Source organism: Trichomonas vaginalis, chromosome IV, assembly GCF_026262505.1.
Source record: "Trichomonas vaginalis G3 chromosome IV, whole genome shotgun sequence".
Classification (NCBI taxonomy): Eukaryota; Parabasalia; order Trichomonadida; family Trichomonadidae; genus Trichomonas; species Trichomonas vaginalis.
In genome coordinates, this window is record NC_067206.1 from 29,783,288 (window position 1) to 29,801,717 (window position 18,430).

Consider the following 18,430-nt stretch of genomic DNA (forward strand, 5'->3'; position numbering starts at 1 on the left):
AATCGTGTTAATACATACTCTTTTCCTTTCTTTGTTTTGATTTCTTATTATTTAAAATTAATTTTGATAATTCATACATAAACAAAACAAGTTTTAATATAAACAATTAACAATATCGTTAAATAAACTAAAGGGCACAGCAGTGCTGTTTCCTGATAACTTCGTTGTCTTTTTACTGATATCAAACGGAGATAAATCAATGCAATTTCCGAGGAAAACAACACTATGTAAAGGAGATGAAAAACAAAGTGAGTGGCATAAATTACAATGGCTGTAATTTACGTGAACATAAGGTTCACAGCTATAATTGATATCTGCGACAAAATCTGATTTTGTAATTACAATAGACAAAAACATTTTTTCGAGGTCATTTTTTTGAGATTTATTTGATACCTTGAATCCAAAAATGACATCTCTTATGAACAACAAAGGAACTGATGCTTCATTACCATCTACTATGAAGTATATGCAAGATCCTTCAACGCGCAATATATTTACAGTTGAGAAACATTGCAAACAGTTGAATAAATGAGAGAAAACATGATCAGTTTGAGAATTGCAGAATTCATTATCGAAATGGACTAAAATAATGAAACACTTTTTCATCTGGTAATGGCTTACACCTCCATCAACAAAGTTCTTCGATATCTTTGATGGAACATAGTAAACCATTGATTTCAAGAGATTTTCAAAGCTCTGTGAATCATTATTTCGATCGTACAAAGCAATATAAGTCACATGCTTTTTGTTGTATCTGCATTCAATAAACTTCTTTGTTTTCCTCGTTTGCGGATACGTGAATATTCTATTTTCATTGTTGTCTTTCACGAATACTTCGTCGTATTTTCGACCAATTATATCGATTGGTTCCAAACCAATGATTTGCGGGGAATTGGAAGAGACATAATTGATGAATCCAGTGTATATATTGATATTCAGCTCCAAAACGTTTCCTGCAAGTCTCAGAGGAGGCCCTAAATCTGGTGGTTTGTTCATTTCTTCGACAAAACCGATCGGAAAATGAAACAGAGAATCAAAACCGACAGAACATTTAATATCTATCTTCCAAACGCCATAACTCATTAAGATGAAGAAGACTATGGAATAAACGGTGAATGCAATCGATCCATTCATTGGTAACAATGATATCTGATCGATATCTTCCATGATTTCTGAATTAAGTTTGATAAAAATATTCAGTGCATGAGGAAGATTTTTGTACGTAACTATTTCATTGAAACCAAATTCTGACAAAGTAATATTCATTGGTTTGTTTTCTCCGTCCCAAGGATTCTCGATTTCGTACAAAGATTTGTTCACTTTTCGAATGATTCTTTGAACTTTGGCAAATTTCATATTTATCGCATTCAATCGTTCGATATTTACTTCATGGGAGAACTTTGTTATTACACGAGCGTATGCAATGATGACAAATGTTGCAATCCATGGAAGAACTACAATCGGTAATAAATTTGCCAAAAAATACTTTTTCTCAAACTTTGCAATTTTTGTTGCAGCGGAAACGATTTCTAAATTATCAAGTGATTCTGTTGCAACGCATTTGTTGTTGCAAATCAAAGAACTGTCTGTGAAAGAGTCTGAATTTTCACTTGTCTCACCAGAATTTGAAGTTGATGTTGATACAAAAGGCGACATCAATCCAAAATTCTGAGGATGCAAAAATTCATTTGCTCCGATGAAAGAAATCGCGAGTTTTGAGTCTTTCAGATCGATATGGCGACTTTTCTCACGAGTGACATTTGTTTCTGATGAGTATTTTGTCAATCTATGCTTCTTTTGTCTCTGCTGTCTGTTGTATAATTCGAAAATTCCGACATTTTTCTCTTCGCCATCTTTGTTGAGAGGAAACAGCATCTTAAACAAGTCCCATGACTCTAATGACTTTTTGAACAGCAATAAACCTAATCTTTCTCTTGATCCTAAAAATTCTTCTGAAGATTTCGGAATTCCGAATTTCGCGTAATCCAAATCTCAAATGGAAGAATACAACTAAGAAAATAACTAAACTTCCTAAAAATACGGAAGGAACTAATAAAAATATGAAAAAGTTGACTGTTGACACATCTTTCAAGTAATCGAGTGCTTCAGTCATGTTGCCATTCAAATATGAGTTTGCTTTCGAAAATTCATTTAATATTTCGAAAGTCAAATAAGAAAAATTATTTGTTAACAAAGTTAATGGTTCACAAATGCTACCTGATGTTTGAACCAAGCCTGTTAAGTATATCGACAATTCTGATAATATTTTGACATAATAATTATAATCGTTTCTGATTGACGTCAAATAGTTTGAGGTCTCTCCATAGATCATGTAATAATGTTTTGAACAATTTGATGAATCAATATAATTATTTTGATAAATTCTGGAAATTTGATGAATAAAATTGGTTTCTGTATTTTCTTTTTGATTGACATTCTTGATATTTTCTAAATTAAAATTATTCATAATATTATTTTTGATTTCATTCTGATCTGATTTATGATCAATATTCTGATCTGATTCTTTGTTTGGAATTTTTATATTATTTTTATCATAATATAATTGTTGATTATCGAATTTATGTTCATAGTTGAGGTTGACTAGTAGTTGTGGAAGGATTATACCTGTTGTCAGATTTTCTGATAAATTATTAAAATAATATAAAGAATTGTAAACTCCAATCACCTCATTTTTGAAGTTTTTCATATCTCCTGTGTCAAATTTAATGAAAAATCCGCTCCATACGAATGTCAAAAGAATATTAATTAATAAACCAAAAGAACTCAGTTTCGTATTCTTTGTGACAAACATTGCTGTAACACTGCTATCACTTTTTGAATCTCTGTAAATTGTATTGTCATCAACGTGAAATCTCAGAGCAGTTGATTCAAAACTGTAAGAAATATCAGCATTATATGAGTCTCCATTAGATCTTTTTGTTTCTTCCATATATCTTTCTAAGGAAATTGGATAATAATGTGACATTTTCTTAAAAATCGGGTCGATTATTGGCTTACTGTGCTCAATTAGCTTATTAAAATGATGCTTGTAATAAGCTGATAATTTCGGTTGACCCATTGCAACTAATGCAATTTCAGAATACGATTGAATGATATATGGATCGTACTGATAAATGACGCATAAGTATTTGATAAATGATATCAATTCTACATGAAGAACAGCTGTGTTTATGCCATGAATTAGAGTTTGAAAACGATTTCCGTTATATCTGTTGTTCCAATACAAACTTAGATTAACTAGGTACGATCTGTGCATTTGGTCTAGGTTAACAATGTAGTTTTGAGGAGTTGGCTCCAAATAAGATTTAAATACCCTAGCAAAAGCATAAAATTGATAGTTATAATAAGAATCATCGCATTTTTTCATTGAGAGCATCATTAATAGTTGCGATCTGAAAGATTTAAATATACCTAAAAATCTCAAAACTTCGATAACTTCATTTGGATCTTCTTTCATACGAAACAGCATGTAATTTTCGAACAAGTCTATGTTTGCTTCTTTCTCTGCACATATTCGGAGAACTAATGCGTTACTTACAGGCACAAAATGTGTTGATTCAACTTTTTTCTCAAAAATTGAAGGAGCATAGTATACAACTAGCTTATTATATGCAATATAAATTACTATGTACATGGCAATCATAGAAATCATCAAAGAAATTAGGTGATTTTGTAATAATCCATGAATTTGACAAAACATTACAATCGGATGGGCAAAAATAGGCGCATCTAATAGAATAGCACCAAATATACTATAGTGAGCACCCGTAAAAATACGCTTCAGGACCGTATAATAAGAAAAACTCGCATAAACCCAGAAAACGGTTATTTCTCTCAAATAATGATATCTTGTTGAAAGCAGAATTTGAGTATGGACTAACATGAATCTTATCCAATACATAGCCTGATTTGTATTGCAAGAAACCATGTCAACGATGCTATTAATCATGATAATTCGAGGTTGAATGAAAATTGAATCAAGATAATCAACAAATGAGCCCGTAATGCAGCTAAAGAAGAGAAAGAACATCGATATGAGGTTATTAAAGGTAAAGTGATTGAGAGTAAGTATTAGTTGTTGATTAAATCGTAAAAATGACTGTGCAGCAACAATTGGACAGATAAAATCAAGGCAAATGGTAAAACAATATAGTTTTGTTATTGAATTGTATTTTCCTGCATTTGTTTGAATTGCACAGTGTAAAAAAGATGCAATAAAGATTAAATTAAAGATGAACATTAAAAGAGAAAAAGATAAAGGTGTTTCGGCATAATAAATTCATGAGTTAATCATGAATGTGTTATTTAGCGCTTTAAGTATGCTGAACTTGCCTTCAATCAATTCTTCTATTGGGCAAAAATCAAGTGAAAAGAAAAATATTTGGAAAAATAAGATGAAACTGCGAAGCCATTTGATCCAATATGGGAGCACAGCACGATATCGCATCTCAAATGCTATTTTATAGAACAATTTAAAGAACTTCGTGAATTTCATGAGAATGAATATTTTGTAACCTATTCAAATCTATAAATAAACTATTTAATCAATTCAAATCAAAAACAAAACTTTTTTGATTGATAAATATTACAATAAAATTTTTTATTATTTTTCTCCAAATTTTGTTTTACAAATGAAGTTTGGCAATTAATATTCTAAAAACAATGAAATCGACCTGCAAAATACCTGTATGACTCATATTTGAAAGAAGTTTATCTTGATAAGATGAATTTTGATTGACAAGGCTCTAATCTTCAATATCAAACAATTTGACAAAGTTAATTAATATATGTAGCACATTTATAATATATTTCGCTAATTAATCCAGCTAATTTCCACATTATTTTGAGATTGAGAAAATTAATCAAAATCAAAGGATTTTTATTAGCGATAGCTTATTTTAAGCAATAGGAGATTGATTATGGTCTGTCATTAAGTTAATGATTAACTTAATAATTTTCTATTTTACTAATCACAATGAATGATATAATAATAATTAAATGAAAATAATTGTAAAACTTGTTCAAATGACAATTTGCCTGATATCCACATTCTTCATTCAAACACTTACAGGATCTGATTGATGATGTGAGTTCAATCATGATTTTTGCTGAATTAACCTACTTACTAGCACAGTGTTATTGTTTTGATATTGCTCTATACATTTATTTTCAATATAACATCAGAATACATCAATAATTTTGACATTTTTTTGAATTTTTTTAATTCCTAAATTTTCTCTTTACTCATGTAATATAAACTCTTTTCAATGTTGTTTACTTTATTTTATCATTCAATTTTGGAGTTATTGTATTTTTCAATGAATTATTTCTCGGCAGCTTCTGGATTTCATTATTTTATTTACATAAAGTAGTTGCTAATATATTTTCGATTTGATCCGAAATAATCAATGACACATCGCAAAAGTTCCTTTCAAAATAGAACAGATATCTTTTCAAAAATTTGTATATAAATTTATAATAAATTACGGCATTCGATAGTTATGCATATTTACAATTTAGGTTAATTTACAGCATTGAATTTAAATGCTCGGCCATAGAAAAAATTTTCACTGAGTTCTCTCAAAAAATTTTCGCTGAGCTCAATGAATATTAAGACAATTTGAATGAATATCGGGATTCCTATCAAATCTAAGCATTCTTATCATAGATGTATTTCAATGACCAGCAGTTGGCGTATTCAATAGCAGCTGCTATGGCGTGTCAGATGATGCTATACAAGAAGTCGAACCTTAGTGTTAGACATAAATTTTCTTCGGAGGAAGATTCAAAACTCAAGAAATTAGTCGAAAAGTACGGAGAGAATGACTGGACTACTGTAGCATCAGAAATGAAGACAAGAACTGCAAGACAATGCAGAGAGCGATTCAAAAATTACCTTTCTCCAAAATTAACTAACGGGCCATGGACCGAAGAAGAAGACAAACTTCTTGAAGAGAAGTTTAACGAGTACGGTCCAAAATGGGCAAAAATTGCTGTGTTTTTCCCTTCCAGATCTGACGTTAACGTCAAAAATCACTGGACATCCTTAGCAAATAAAATCAGCAGAAGAACTCCACACTATGAAAATGATCAGTCTTCGAATTCTCCATCAGAAGTCACTCCAATGGAGCAAAATCATCAAATCGAACAAAAAGTTAACCAATATTCATCATATAATCCACAATGCGCACCAAATAAGATGGAGAGTTTACCACAATCACCAAACTATCCGATTTCTCCACCTTCTCCATCAGCCAATTTCCCGATTCCGATTACTACGAAGAATCAGCCATATGAAATCTCATGTGATGGTAACAGTCAGATTGACTTCAACGAAATGTGTGATTTCGATTTCGATAATGATTTCATTTCAGAATTTTAATTCTTTTATTATTTAGTTGATGTTGATAAACATCTTTGTTTGTTTGTAAGCAATAATAAACTGTTTGATAAGTACTTAACTCGATTTATCCTAAAAAAGTAATTTAAATATTTGATTCAAATTTTAAAATAAGTTCAAAATACTGGTAAATAAGTTTATTGTCTTCTAAAGATTCTGGGCCTTTTCCGTAATTGATACTAAATTTGACAAATTAGAGTATTTTCCTAATTTTATTGGTTCTGAAATAATGCTATCTAGGTAAAATTATCAATTCCCTCTCTTTAAATTGTATTATCAATGAGAAAGCATATGAGTATTATTCATATATATGATAGATTATTTACTTTAAATTGAGAATAAATAAGATAAAAATCTTATCTCTTTCTATTCATAATTCTGTATTCCATATAAGGAATGAGACATGTTATTGTGCAAGTAAAATCATTATCTTCATCTGAATCTGTAGTTTGGGTTTGCTCAGATACTGGAGTGTGTTCTGGTGTCGTAAATGGAGTACTATAAGCTGTACTAAATGGAGTCTTATGAACTGTACTAAATGGAGTACTATAAGCTGTACTAAATGGAGTCTTATGAACTGTACTAAATGGAGTCTTATGAACTGTACTAAATGGAGTGTGTTCTGGTGTCGTAAATGGAGTACTATAAGCTGTACTAAATGGAGTCTTATGAACTGTACTAAATGGAGTACTATAAGCTGTACTAAATGGAGTCTTATGAACTGTACTAAATGGAGTAATGTGTGGTGTTTGTTCCTTTTTGCTACTTGGTATTTCTTCAGAATTTGTTGCCTGAGAAAATTTGGGAGGACTTCCATCGAATTTACATATTAAGCCATTATTTTGAATAATGACCTTAGAATTTATTGAATCTGTTATTATCACTTTAGCATCTTTATCAGGTTTATCTAAAAAACAATTTTCTACTAGTATAGAATATGATACTGTGTAAAATATATATGGACTGTTATTGCCTAATATATTTGAGTATTTGATTGTTAAAGTGCATAAAGAAAAAATTAAATTTGATGAATCTGTATTATTAATAATGTTGCAAATGGAAATCAGTTGAGTCCCATTGATATGATATAGCAGACTATTTGATGAAGCAATATTATTTTCAATATAACAAATATTAACTGCAGCAACATTTTTTGGATTATCAATTAAAAATGCAACATTTTTTGGATTATCAATGTTTCAGATTTGCAATGTGAAACATTAGATTGACTAATATTAGTGAAACAACGAACAGTACAAAATGTCGATTGTCCTTTCTTATTTATGCCGCAATTTATTATTGATGAACTGATCAAGAAACCACGTTCGCCTGTGACAACTGAAAATGTACCTCGTCCAGAAGAAATTGAACAATTGTTTCCGCATACACGATTTTGAACTGTATAGCAATGTGTAGCAAAAATTGCTCCGCCACCATCGTTATCACCTGAGCAAACATCTTGAAATGATGAACTTTCTATTAGAATGTATTTGGGAGAATTAGCTGAAACATGAATAGCTCGAGAACAATGAATTTTTTTAAATACTGAATCAAAAATATTGTAATTACGAGCTGTTTGAATGGTAGTATCTTGGTTGATTATGCTGATATTTTCTTCAATTTCTTGAGATTCAAAGAATTCTTCCCAAGATGCGTGAAAAAATACGTATATATTAGTGTTAGATGCATGTATAGTGTTACATATTAATGGTTTGCAAGCGTGGAATGAAAATGTGAATATAATGCAAGTCATGAGCGCCCTGAACAAAGCTTTTCGATCCAAAATCTTAAACAATGAAAAAATTGAGATTGAATTGTCGGATCGTTTTTCACTGAAAACGTAAACCAGGAGGATAACTCCTACGGTTGTTGTTGTAAGTATAATCATATTAATTAAAAATATCTTAAAACCATGAAAAACTTTACGGTTCGAAAATTCAAAGATGGATGCCGCCCTCCGATGGTATCTCAGATTCTGTGAGGGCGGGCATTTTATTAATTCGGAACAAGTGTACAAACAGCCTTCGTATGCTATAAATGTATGGAGAAAAGAAATTCCAATATTATTATTGATTACAGCGAAAGATAACGATGAGTACTGGTTAAACATCAAAAATTTTATTGACAATATTACACTTGTTATGATGGAAGATCCTCTAGCCGATTTTAATAAATTTATTTCTGATTTATTTTCAATTAAATTTCGTTTACAAGGAAAAGCCATTAGGAACCATCGAATTCTAAAACAATATTTTCTACAAAGCTTTAATCCATCAGATGTGATCTACAAAATTCCCTTTTTTCTTGAAAATCATAAAAATTTTGTCGGATTTATGTTATTTTGCAAATTTGACGACAACATAATTTGGAAAAGCTTTGTCGGAAACACAGAAATTGCTTATTCGACTTTTACAGCATTTACTGATATATCTATCAAAGAAAAGAAATGGAAGCACATTAAGAATCGGATTATCTTTTTAATGTATATTTTGCAGGATGTTCAGCTTATTTACGAACAAATTCAGCCACGAGCCTTAAAATTAATCGCGATTATCTCAAATGCCTTAGTTGTAGCCCCTCCGAACTATCAGCAAGAGCTTATTTACATGGCCATATCTGCGCTCAAAGTTTACTGGCAATATGCGTCAAAAACTGAGTTTCATAATGCCATTACACTGGTTTTGAATTCGGCCCTACGAACGCAGTATTATTACACAATATGCAAGTTTAATGAATTACATCAAGGTGGCATATCTAAAAAGAAGATTGTTAAGCTAATTTGCGAAAGAGGTTTAAAATACCCGGTTGACTTCGATATTATCTCAGAATACTCCAATAGCTTAGATTCAGCAACACTTATTACTGCAGTTACGGCCCTTTACAACCTCGGAACTGAAAACGAAATCTTTACAAGAATCTCGATTTCGCTGATCTTTAATATTGCGCTGAAACTTGGTGACAAAATCGATGTCAGAAATTATTTCGCAGACGTCATAAGGAAACTCTTTACTCTAATTGGCTGTTTAACGCAAAATAATCAAAATGAGAGTTTAGTTCTGATTCTGTGCGAAACATTATCATCGTTTACGCAAAATAATGTTTACTGGCTTCAGCAATGCCTTATTTCCTGCTTCTCTTCCTTGAAAGCTTCGAAAAATTCTCCGGAATATTTCGACGCCTTATTTAAAATTGACTCAAACTCATCTTCAAAGCCGATGATATCAAGAAGAACAACATTGCAGGAGCGATGTCAGTCAACTCCAAAAATTCCTCGGTTAAGTCTTTCTGATATGAATAATTCTAAGACTAATCAGTCGAGGAGTCGACCGAATACATCCAGAGATAAAATGAAATTAATGACCTCGTCAACAAGAGTCGCAAACGTTTCTCTTACAGAAAGAAGAAAAGAAATTCCGAAATCTCCTAAGCTTCCTACGAGAAAAAGTAAGAATTCAAGCACTTTGTCCAAAACTACTGAAATTGGCCCTTCAATTGTTGTTACTTCCGTCAAGAAATTGTTATAGAAATTATTATCGTACTACGTTAGCTTGCCTATATCAAATTTACCTTTATCATGTTTGTTATTTATTTAATTATAGAATTTGTAAAAGTTTTGTTTATATATTTTCTATAGAATTCAGTTATTTCCAAGTTTAAGCCTTGATGTTTTAAGAACTGACTTAATTTTAGGAAAGTATAATGTACATAGGCTCAAATATTGAAGCAAAAAGGGTTAATAAAGACGAATAAATTTTTAAGGCATGGGGAATTTATTATTTGGATTCATCTATTTGCTGGAAGTGTGCATAATTTTTGGTATTAAATAAACTCTATATCGAACATAATAGAGATTCGATAATAATGTAAGGATTAAACTCACGCCCAATCATCTTCAGAATTTTTAGACAATATATTTATATATTTTATAGTTCCCATTGTGAATTGATCATATTTTCAAATATATATTTTGTCATGCTAAAAAATAATAAAGCATATCATATATATTCATAGTTTAATGTTTAACTAGGATGTTTTTAGTAGACCGTCAAGTTGTCATTTTGAGTATTAAGAGTTGACAGAAATGACTGAGTAAAAAAAGGATTAATTTCTATAATCATGCAACCAGCGACTCAATATGGTGAAACCATATAAAAGAGGCAGCTGGAAGTTCTAATAATTCGTTTTGATTTTTTTTTTCTTTTTGCTAAAAGAAAAAGATAAAGGTGAATGTTTTAAGAGTACAAACAAGTGAGAGAAGATAAAGTAATAAACAAGGAACCATAAAGGGCAGTGAAATATTAAAATTGAATAAGATCATCAACAGCAACAGGTTGCTGCTGACATAGTACTGGGAGTACATCAACATGAAAACGCGATGGTGGTACTGATTTGAAAGAAGTTATCTTAGCTGTTGGTTGAACAGGTTTGGATAAATCAAAGAAATCATGAGATTTCATGAGATTATTGACTTCTATTGAGTCATTAGAGAAGTCAGACTCTTCAGAAGAACGTTTAACACGTGATATTTTAAATTTTTGACATGATTGATAGCAGTTGGAGCGCTTTAGAGGGATATTGCTTTCCATAAGATCCGGGAGCTGGAGGGCTTCGAAGGAATCACCGGAGTTACAGAATGGGCAAATATCAACTTCAAAAGACCTCTTCCTGCCTCTTTGTATAGGTTCGAAATCTGATTGATTTGGGGCGCTGCAGGCGGGATTCTGCGGCGGAAACATAAATGCCTGATCAAAGGCATTATTACATTGGCGAGAACATTTAGCCATCCACATGAGTATATAGGGGAAGTAAAGTCTGAGGACTTAAAAAATTATGGAAGTTATGGTTCAGAAAAATTGTGATATAGCACAGAAATCAAATTTAAAAACGTGATAAAATGATTACCTACAGTTATTGAATCGAATTGGCTAACTTCATAAACGATAGGTGTTTAGTTTTGAGAGTAATTTAAAATTGAAAATAAGGTAAAAGATTAGATGCATAATGATGTAGATGCAAATTATATTAACGTGCTAATTGAATGCAAATTTTTTGTGAAGGAATTGAAAAAATCAAACCTATGTATAGATGGTTTTACATCAATAGATCGAAATATAAATTATTGCTTTTGTGAAGGTGAAATTGTGCACAATTCTCAATTTTTTCATAAGAAAGTAAAGATTTTCATAAATTGAATATAAATGTTTCCAAGAGGATGTTCTATAATCTAGAATTAAAAACCGCCAAGGCGGTTAAATTAATTTGATCTAAAAATTCAAGGGCTTTAATACCCTAGATAATAACATTTTCGAATTGGGACGATTTTTATTCAAAAATTCGAACAAAATTACTTATCGTTTTCATTATTGTTGTACGTACAATATGACTAAATTATTAATCTTCTCTTAAATCTCAAAATTCTGTACCGTTGTAAAATTTGGAAATGACATAATTTATGATCATTGGAATTTGTATATTATGAATTACATTAAAAGGTTACCGATTGACAAAATATTCGTTGTTGTAAACAAATTTTCATCTTGTTTGAAAAGCCATCACAAACAAACCCATTACTATATCCAAATCATATTTCCCATTAAAGCACAAAATATATCAGCTTTACAATTAATATTTAGGGATGCGATGGTTTTACGCTATGACCGTTTAAAAATAGAATAATACGCCATTTTTGGGGCCGAATGGCGGGTACGAAGTACCCGCCATTCGGCCGAATAACAAAACAATACAAAATTTTCACCGTCCTTTTTTTTTCTTTCTTTCTTTCTTTCTCTTTTTTTTTCTCTCTCTCTCTCTTTCTTTTCTCTTTCCTCTTTTTACTCCTCTTTCTCTTTTCATCATTAAACGTAGAAAGATATATTAATATTATTTTAAAATTAAAAAAAAATAAAGAAAGTATAATAAGTAATAAGGGTTTCGTTTTGCTAAAATTGTCACTTTTATAGCATATTTGTTTTTGGATGTTTTGCGAAACCAAAAAAAAAACTCAATGTGTGTGTAAAGAAAATACTTTATTTACTAGTTAAAAAATCATTTGGTATTGATCAAGTTATTTTTTCTGGATAAGATATTATATGGATAATTGGATAGAAAATACAATTATATAATCTTGTACCTGGTTTAATTAAGCTAATTGTCATCAGAAACTTGTAATTTTTATGAATTTCAGATTTTCTTTTCATTACTGCTTTTCTTAATAGGTCAAGTTCTTATTTACGTTATAAAGTATGATATTTACAAATATCAAGTTATCGTGTTTTTTGAGAAATTATGAGAAACAAACAAAAATGAAAAAGATAGGAATAGCAATGAATAGTGATGTGGGTATAGAAAATGTAAGAGATATGAATGCAAAGCAATCAGTATTTAGGACATTGACCATAGATTTCGAAAAAAAATGCTGCATATTGAGCGAAAACTATGATTATATTATAAGGCTGTCATTTAAAGCATAATGAAACTATTCCCTTTTCATTTTAATCGAATAAGATAGTAAAGATTTTTGAATTAGCTAGAAACTGATGAGATGTTTTCACAAATCAGATTTTTAATCTCTATAATGCATAATTCACTCAATATCTCAATTTTGATATTGCGAGATATTTTTGCTATCGGTTTCGCAATTTTGACACAATAGCAAGAGGGTTCTATAAGCATTATTATCAACGTAGAATCTGAATATCATATCAGAAAATGTCGCAAATCTGACATTTACCCGACCAAATAGCAAAAATAATTGAATACTTTTCGCCAAAACTTTAAAAATCGATAAAAATATGAAATATAAATATTAAAGAGACTTTTTATATAATATTCATAAAGATTTTCCAAAAATATGATACCGCAAAATTAAAAAAGTGACGTCTTGAGTGGAGTCAAAGGTCGAAATTGCTAGCTAAATGTTTTTTTAGCGAAATTGTGTATTGTACGTTTTTTTCGCAAAACGAAACCCTTATAAGTAATTATTTAGTTATCGATATATATATGTAAAGTGATAATCTGAGGAGGAGTCTGAGGATTAGACCGATGAGTAGTTTGAGGAGTTTGATGATAATCTGAGGAGTTTGAGGAGTAGTCTGAGGAGTAGTCTGAGGTGTTTGAGGATAATCTGAGGAGTTTGAGGATAATCTGAGGAGTTGTCTGAGGAGTAGTTTCAGGAGTTGTCTGAGGATAATTTGAGGAGTTTGAGGAGTAGTCTGAGGAGTTTGATGATAATCTGAGGAGTTTGAGGATAATCTGAGGAGTTTGAGGATAATCTGAGGAGGAGTCTGAGGATTAGACCGAGGAGTAGTTTGAGGAGTAGTCTGAGGAGTTTGAGGATAATCTGAGGAGGAGTCTGAGGATTAGACCGAGGAGTAGTTTGAGGAGTAGTCTGAGGATAATCTGAGGAGTTTGAGGATAATCTGAGCATAATCTGAGGAGGAGTCTGAGGATTAGACCGAGGAGTAGTTTGAGGATAATCTGAGGAGGAGTCTGAGGATTAGACTGAGGAGTAGTTTGAGGATAATCTGAGGAGTAGTTTCAGGAGTAGTCTGAGGACTAGTCTGATGAGGAGGACTCTAAGGAGTAGTCTGAAGAGTAGTCTCAGGAGGAAGATCTGAGGAGGAGTCTTATGAGGAAAATCTGAGGAGTAGTCTGATGAGGAGGGGTCTAAGGAGTAGTCTGAGGATGATCTGAGGATAACCTGATGACTAGTCTAGGAGTGGTCTAATAAAAATGTAAAATATTTTCAAAGAAAAAATTCTATGAATTTTATATTTTAATTCTTAGCATTATACTGAATAAAATAAACATAAATATCAAAATTTGAAATTGAACACGCCAAAAAATTGATAATCCACATTCAATATTTTGTAAGTGGCGTACATTTTGAATACTCGCCATACGCCTTGGAGTTCTCAATTTTGAATTCGCCTTTATTTGGGCGACCTCAGAAAAATACGCCATTAAGAAAATATTGTATGAGATTTTAAATTTGAACACGCTCTACCTTAAGGAATTAAATTTATTAAGATATATTTATATATAATAAACGATTACTTAAAAACAAAGTATTTTAGGGTTGTTAAAAATATCAAAAATTAGCGTTTTGAAGACACCATGGTGTCTTATAATTTTCCCTTCCTTATTGGCGTGTAGAAATAAATGCGCCAATAGATTGAAGAAGAAGAATTGTTTTTCTCTTAATGAACTTTAATCCTTTTGATATAAGAATATTAAAAACATTAATATAATTTCGATTTCGGAAATTAAATTTCCAAATTTTTTGTCGATTTCGGAAATAACAGGATCCCGCATCCAACACGCAACAACAAAACACAAAACACACTTTTTGGTTCTTTCATTGTTTTAATCGTAATTTATGTAATACATGATTTGGATAAATTTTACAACAATAGAACATATATTATATTCTTTTCAAAGATTCTTGCAAATCATCAAAAATAATTGTATTTTAAAAAACGATCAAATTATCCTTTCATTATTTTAAACTTAAATTAGTTTTTATGATTGACTGAAGCAATCATATTTATTCATCTAAGGGTTTCGTTTTGCTAAAATTGTCACTTTTATAGCATATTTGTTTTTGGATGTTTTGCGAAACCAAAAAAAAAACTATGATATACAATGTGTGTGTAAAGAAAATACTTTATTTACTAGTTAAAAAATCATTTGGTATTGATCAAGTTATTTTTTCTGGATAAGATATTATATGGATAATTGGATAGAAAAATACAATTATATAATCTTGTACCTGGTTTAATTAAGCTAATTGTCATCAGAAACTTGTAATTTTTATGAATTTCAGATTTTCTTTTCATTACTGCTTTTCTTAATAGGTCAAGTTCTTATTTACGTTATAAAGTATGATATTTACAAATATCAAGTTATCATGTTTTTTGAGAAATTATGAGAAACAAACAAAAATGAAAAAGATAGGAATAGCAATGAATAGTGATGTGGGTATAGAAAATGTAAGAGATATGAATGCAAAGCAATCAGTATTTAGGATATTGACCATAGATTTCGAAAAAAAAATGCTGCATATTGAGCGAAAACTATGATTATATTATAAGGCTGTCATTTAAAGCATAATGAAACTATTCCCTTTTCATTTTAATCGAATAAGATAGTAAAGATTTTTGAATTAGCTAGAAACTGATGAGATGTTTTCACAAATCAGATTTTTAATCTCTATAATGCATAATTCACTCAATATCTCAATTTTGATATTGCGAGATATTTTTGCTATCGGTTTCGCAATTTTGACACAATAGCAAGAGGGTTCTATAAGCATTATTATCAACGTAGAATCTGAATATCATATCAGAAAATGTCGCAAATCTGACATTTACCCGACCAAATAGCAAAAATAATTGAATACTTTTCGCCAAAACTTTAAAAATCGATAAAAATATGAAATATAAATATTAAAGAGACTTTTTATATAATATTCATAAAGATTTTCCAAAAATATGATACCGCAAAATTAAAAAAGTGACGTCTTGAGTGGAGTCAAAGGTCGAAATTGCTAGCTAAATGTTTTTTAGCGAAATTGCGTATTGTACGTTTTTTTTCGCAAAACGAAACCCTTAATTCATCATTAAATAAACAAAAAAATAATATTTGAGAGTTATTTCAAAAAAAACACATTGAATTTATTAATTTGTCTCAATTTCAGTATTATAAATTTTTATAATTTCAATATTTTGAAATACACTTTTTAATATTTCAATATTTATGATATTTCAATGTATTAAGTGGTCTCAAATTGAGCTTCTCAAATATAAGTTGGCCTATTCAAATAATAAAATTAAATAATATTTAAAATAATAAATAAAAGTGATTGAGGTCATAGCAAAACGGCTGTTTCAGTCATTAATTCTTAAAAATAAAAAGGGTAAAAACTAAATAAAATGGGTAAAATTCAATAGTGTCTGTGCTATCGTTCAATTTGAAGGTGTCTTTTGAAACCGCAAGACACATTGAATTTTTGAATAGTGTATTATGGTTTGACAGACACCAATGAAAAAAATAAAATGATATTTATTTTAAATATATAAGATCCTTATATAAAATATAAATATTTTATCGTTTTATTTTCTTGTTTTAGAAATGTTTTTTATTGAAAAATCAATAAAATATAGATCCAAGGTGATCTGATTTTTGCATCCCTGGGATGGACGATACACCCAAAGTGTCACCTTTTTTGGGATAACATGAATTTTAAATATCATGAGAGTTCTGCAAACCATATGCACAATATCTATTCAGCCTGACTTCTTGTATATATGAGTTAGACTTCTTAAATATTGTGCTTGGGGCGATATAAGCATTTCCGAGATTACCATCGTGCTCTATAGTATGCTACTTCTCCCTGGTTCTAGCTCAGTTCCAAGGATATTGGCGTTCAAGGATTTGGCAAGGTCCTTCCGAAGTCTCTCATTCGATGAGAGATTTCGGAAGAATCTTGCCTTAAAGTACTCCAACTCTTGTTCTTTTGTTCCTAAATAGTGAGAAAAGTTATTTGACTACTTAAGGTAGAGATTATCCGAGGTCCCTCATTTGATGAGAGGCCTCGGATAATCTCTGCTTAAAATTGTACACTTTAGTCCATGAGAGTGTAAGTATACATTGATAGGACAGCTTTCTTCTGAAGTCTTAGATTTGATGAGAACCTCAGAAGAAAACTGTCCTATTTTATAGTAAAAGGAGTTTCAGGAGCTCCAAAGCTCCCTTTCGTAAGGATTAGGAGCTTTGGAGCTCCTGGTTCGTAGATGTGTTTCGCATCTTTCATCAGCAAAGGACATTTACCATCTGGGACTCTGTTGATGGAGACTCAGGAGCTCCAAAGCTCCCTTTAGTAAGGATTAGAAGTTTTGAAGCTCCTGGTTCGTAGACGTGTTTCGCATCTTTCATCAGAAGAGGCCCAAATGCTAAATAGCTCTGCTGATGAGCTTCAGGAGCTCCAAGGCTCCCTCTCGTAACGATTAGGAGCTTTGTAGCTCCTGAAGGTAAGGTAGGATTGCCTGATCTCTAATCAGATGCCATGCCTCATTATGAACTCTACTGACAAGAGATCAAGAGCTCCAAGGACTCCCTTTTTAGCTAGTGGCGTTCTCACCATTTAGTAGGATTGCTGATCCTACTAATGAAGTGATCACTTAGTATACGTTTTGAATAAATTGAATTTTTTTTAGAATTTAGTATTTTTTATAGACATCACATGTATATTATAAATACATAAATATATTCTTTAATTCAAAAAATTCAATTCGGTTTTGGGATGGGTATCCCAGCCCAAGTATTCAATTTTATTCAATTTTTAAAGAATTTTGGGTTGGGATGCCCAGACCAAAACAAGCTTTATATTTTGATGTGTAGATACGTATGTGTGCATCATTGTTGTGTTATATATTATGTTTTTAATGAAAAAAAAATCTGATTCAAAAAAAATTATCACTAATTAGTTGATAATATAAAGAAAAAATAGATAAATTGTATTTTTGAGAGTATTTATCCACATTCACTCATATGAATTTCATTAAATAGTGTCTTTTTAGTCCCAAATTTATTTTGAATTATTGAAATCAAAGAAAAAAAATCAGAAAAATTTCTCGAAATTTTTATTTTCAAAAAAAATTTGGATTTTATATTGAAAACTGACACTGGGAGGACGATAGGGCTGGGATTGGAGATACCCCCCTCACTTGGGAAAAATACGGATCTATACAATAAAACTAACTCCAAAATAAAATTTTTGATTTAAAGACACTATGATGACACCAGGCAAATCTTCCAAGACACCTATCGTCGGGAATCTAACAACCCTAAAGTATTTCATCGCTTATGTAAGTTTCAAAAAAATCACGAAAATACAAAAATCAAGATTAAAATTTTATTTTTAATTTTTGAATTTCTCAAATGGCGAAAATTTTGGGCGAACAAAAAAAATGTACGCCCGGTCAAATGGCGTGTTTAACGCATCCCTAT

General features: G+C 30.7%; 8 protein-coding genes across 8 annotated transcripts, besides 1 other annotated feature; 2 read left to right on the forward strand and 6 right to left on the reverse strand.

Moving 5' to 3' along the window:
* Positions 1 to 93: 93 nt before the first annotated feature.
* TVAGG3_0192470 (uncharacterized protein) lies at positions 94 to 1,875 on the reverse strand (the record flags this gene model as incomplete). The annotated part of the gene is made up of 1 exon (XM_001315761.1): positions 94 to 1,875. The coding sequence occupies one exon, from the start codon at positions 1,873 to 1,875 to the stop codon at positions 94 to 96; it is 1,782 nt and encodes a 593-aa protein (XP_001315796.1).
* A 1-nt stretch (position 1,876) lies between these two features.
* TVAGG3_0192480 (uncharacterized protein) lies at positions 1,877 to 3,673 on the reverse strand (the record flags this gene model as incomplete). The annotated part of the gene is made up of 1 exon (XM_001315762.1): positions 1,877 to 3,673. One exon carries the CDS (start codon positions 3,671 to 3,673, stop codon positions 1,877 to 1,879), a length of 1,797 nt encoding a protein of 598 aa, XP_001315797.1.
* Positions 3,674 to 5,676: 2,003 nt separating this feature from the next.
* TVAGG3_0192490 (RNA polymerase II transcription regulator recruiting protein) lies at positions 5,677 to 6,486 on the forward strand (the record flags this gene model as incomplete). Its single annotated transcript, XM_001315763.1, has 1 exon — positions 5,690 to 6,403. The coding sequence occupies one exon, from the start codon at positions 5,690 to 5,692 to the stop codon at positions 6,401 to 6,403; it is 714 nt and encodes a 237-aa protein (XP_001315798.1).
* Positions 6,487 to 6,827: 341 nt separating this feature from the next.
* Positions 6,828 to 7,238, reverse strand: TVAGG3_0192500 (uncharacterized protein; the record flags this gene model as incomplete). Its single annotated transcript, XM_001315764.1, has 1 exon — positions 6,828 to 7,238. One exon carries the CDS (start codon positions 7,236 to 7,238, stop codon positions 6,828 to 6,830), a length of 411 nt encoding a protein of 136 aa, XP_001315799.1.
* Positions 7,239 to 7,586: 348 nt separating this feature from the next.
* On the reverse strand, positions 7,587 to 8,174 carry TVAGG3_0192510 (uncharacterized protein; the record flags this gene model as incomplete). Its single annotated transcript, XM_001315765.1, has 1 exon — positions 7,587 to 8,174. One exon carries the CDS (start codon positions 8,172 to 8,174, stop codon positions 7,587 to 7,589), a length of 588 nt encoding a protein of 195 aa, XP_001315800.1.
* A 197-nt stretch (positions 8,175 to 8,371) lies between these two features.
* On the forward strand, positions 8,372 to 9,971 carry TVAGG3_0192520 (uncharacterized protein; the record flags this gene model as incomplete). Its single annotated transcript, XM_001315766.1, has 1 exon — positions 8,902 to 9,945. One exon carries the CDS (start codon positions 8,902 to 8,904, stop codon positions 9,943 to 9,945), a length of 1,044 nt encoding a protein of 347 aa, XP_001315801.1.
* A 672-nt stretch (positions 9,972 to 10,643) lies between these two features.
* Positions 10,644 to 11,238, reverse strand: TVAGG3_0192530 (uncharacterized protein; the record flags this gene model as incomplete). Its single annotated transcript, XM_001315767.1, has 1 exon — positions 10,720 to 11,205. The coding sequence occupies one exon, from the start codon at positions 11,203 to 11,205 to the stop codon at positions 10,720 to 10,722; it is 486 nt and encodes a 161-aa protein (XP_001315802.1).
* Positions 11,239 to 13,260: 2,022 nt separating this feature from the next.
* On the reverse strand, positions 13,261 to 14,185 carry TVAGG3_0192540 (uncharacterized protein; the record flags this gene model as incomplete). Its single annotated transcript, XM_001315768.1, has 1 exon — positions 13,590 to 13,847. One exon carries the CDS (start codon positions 13,845 to 13,847, stop codon positions 13,590 to 13,592), a length of 258 nt encoding a protein of 85 aa, XP_001315803.1.
* Positions 14,186 to 16,579: 2,394 nt separating this feature from the next.
* Positions 16,580 to 18,169: a mobile genetic element.
* Between the last annotated feature and the right edge of the window lie 261 nt (positions 18,170 to 18,430).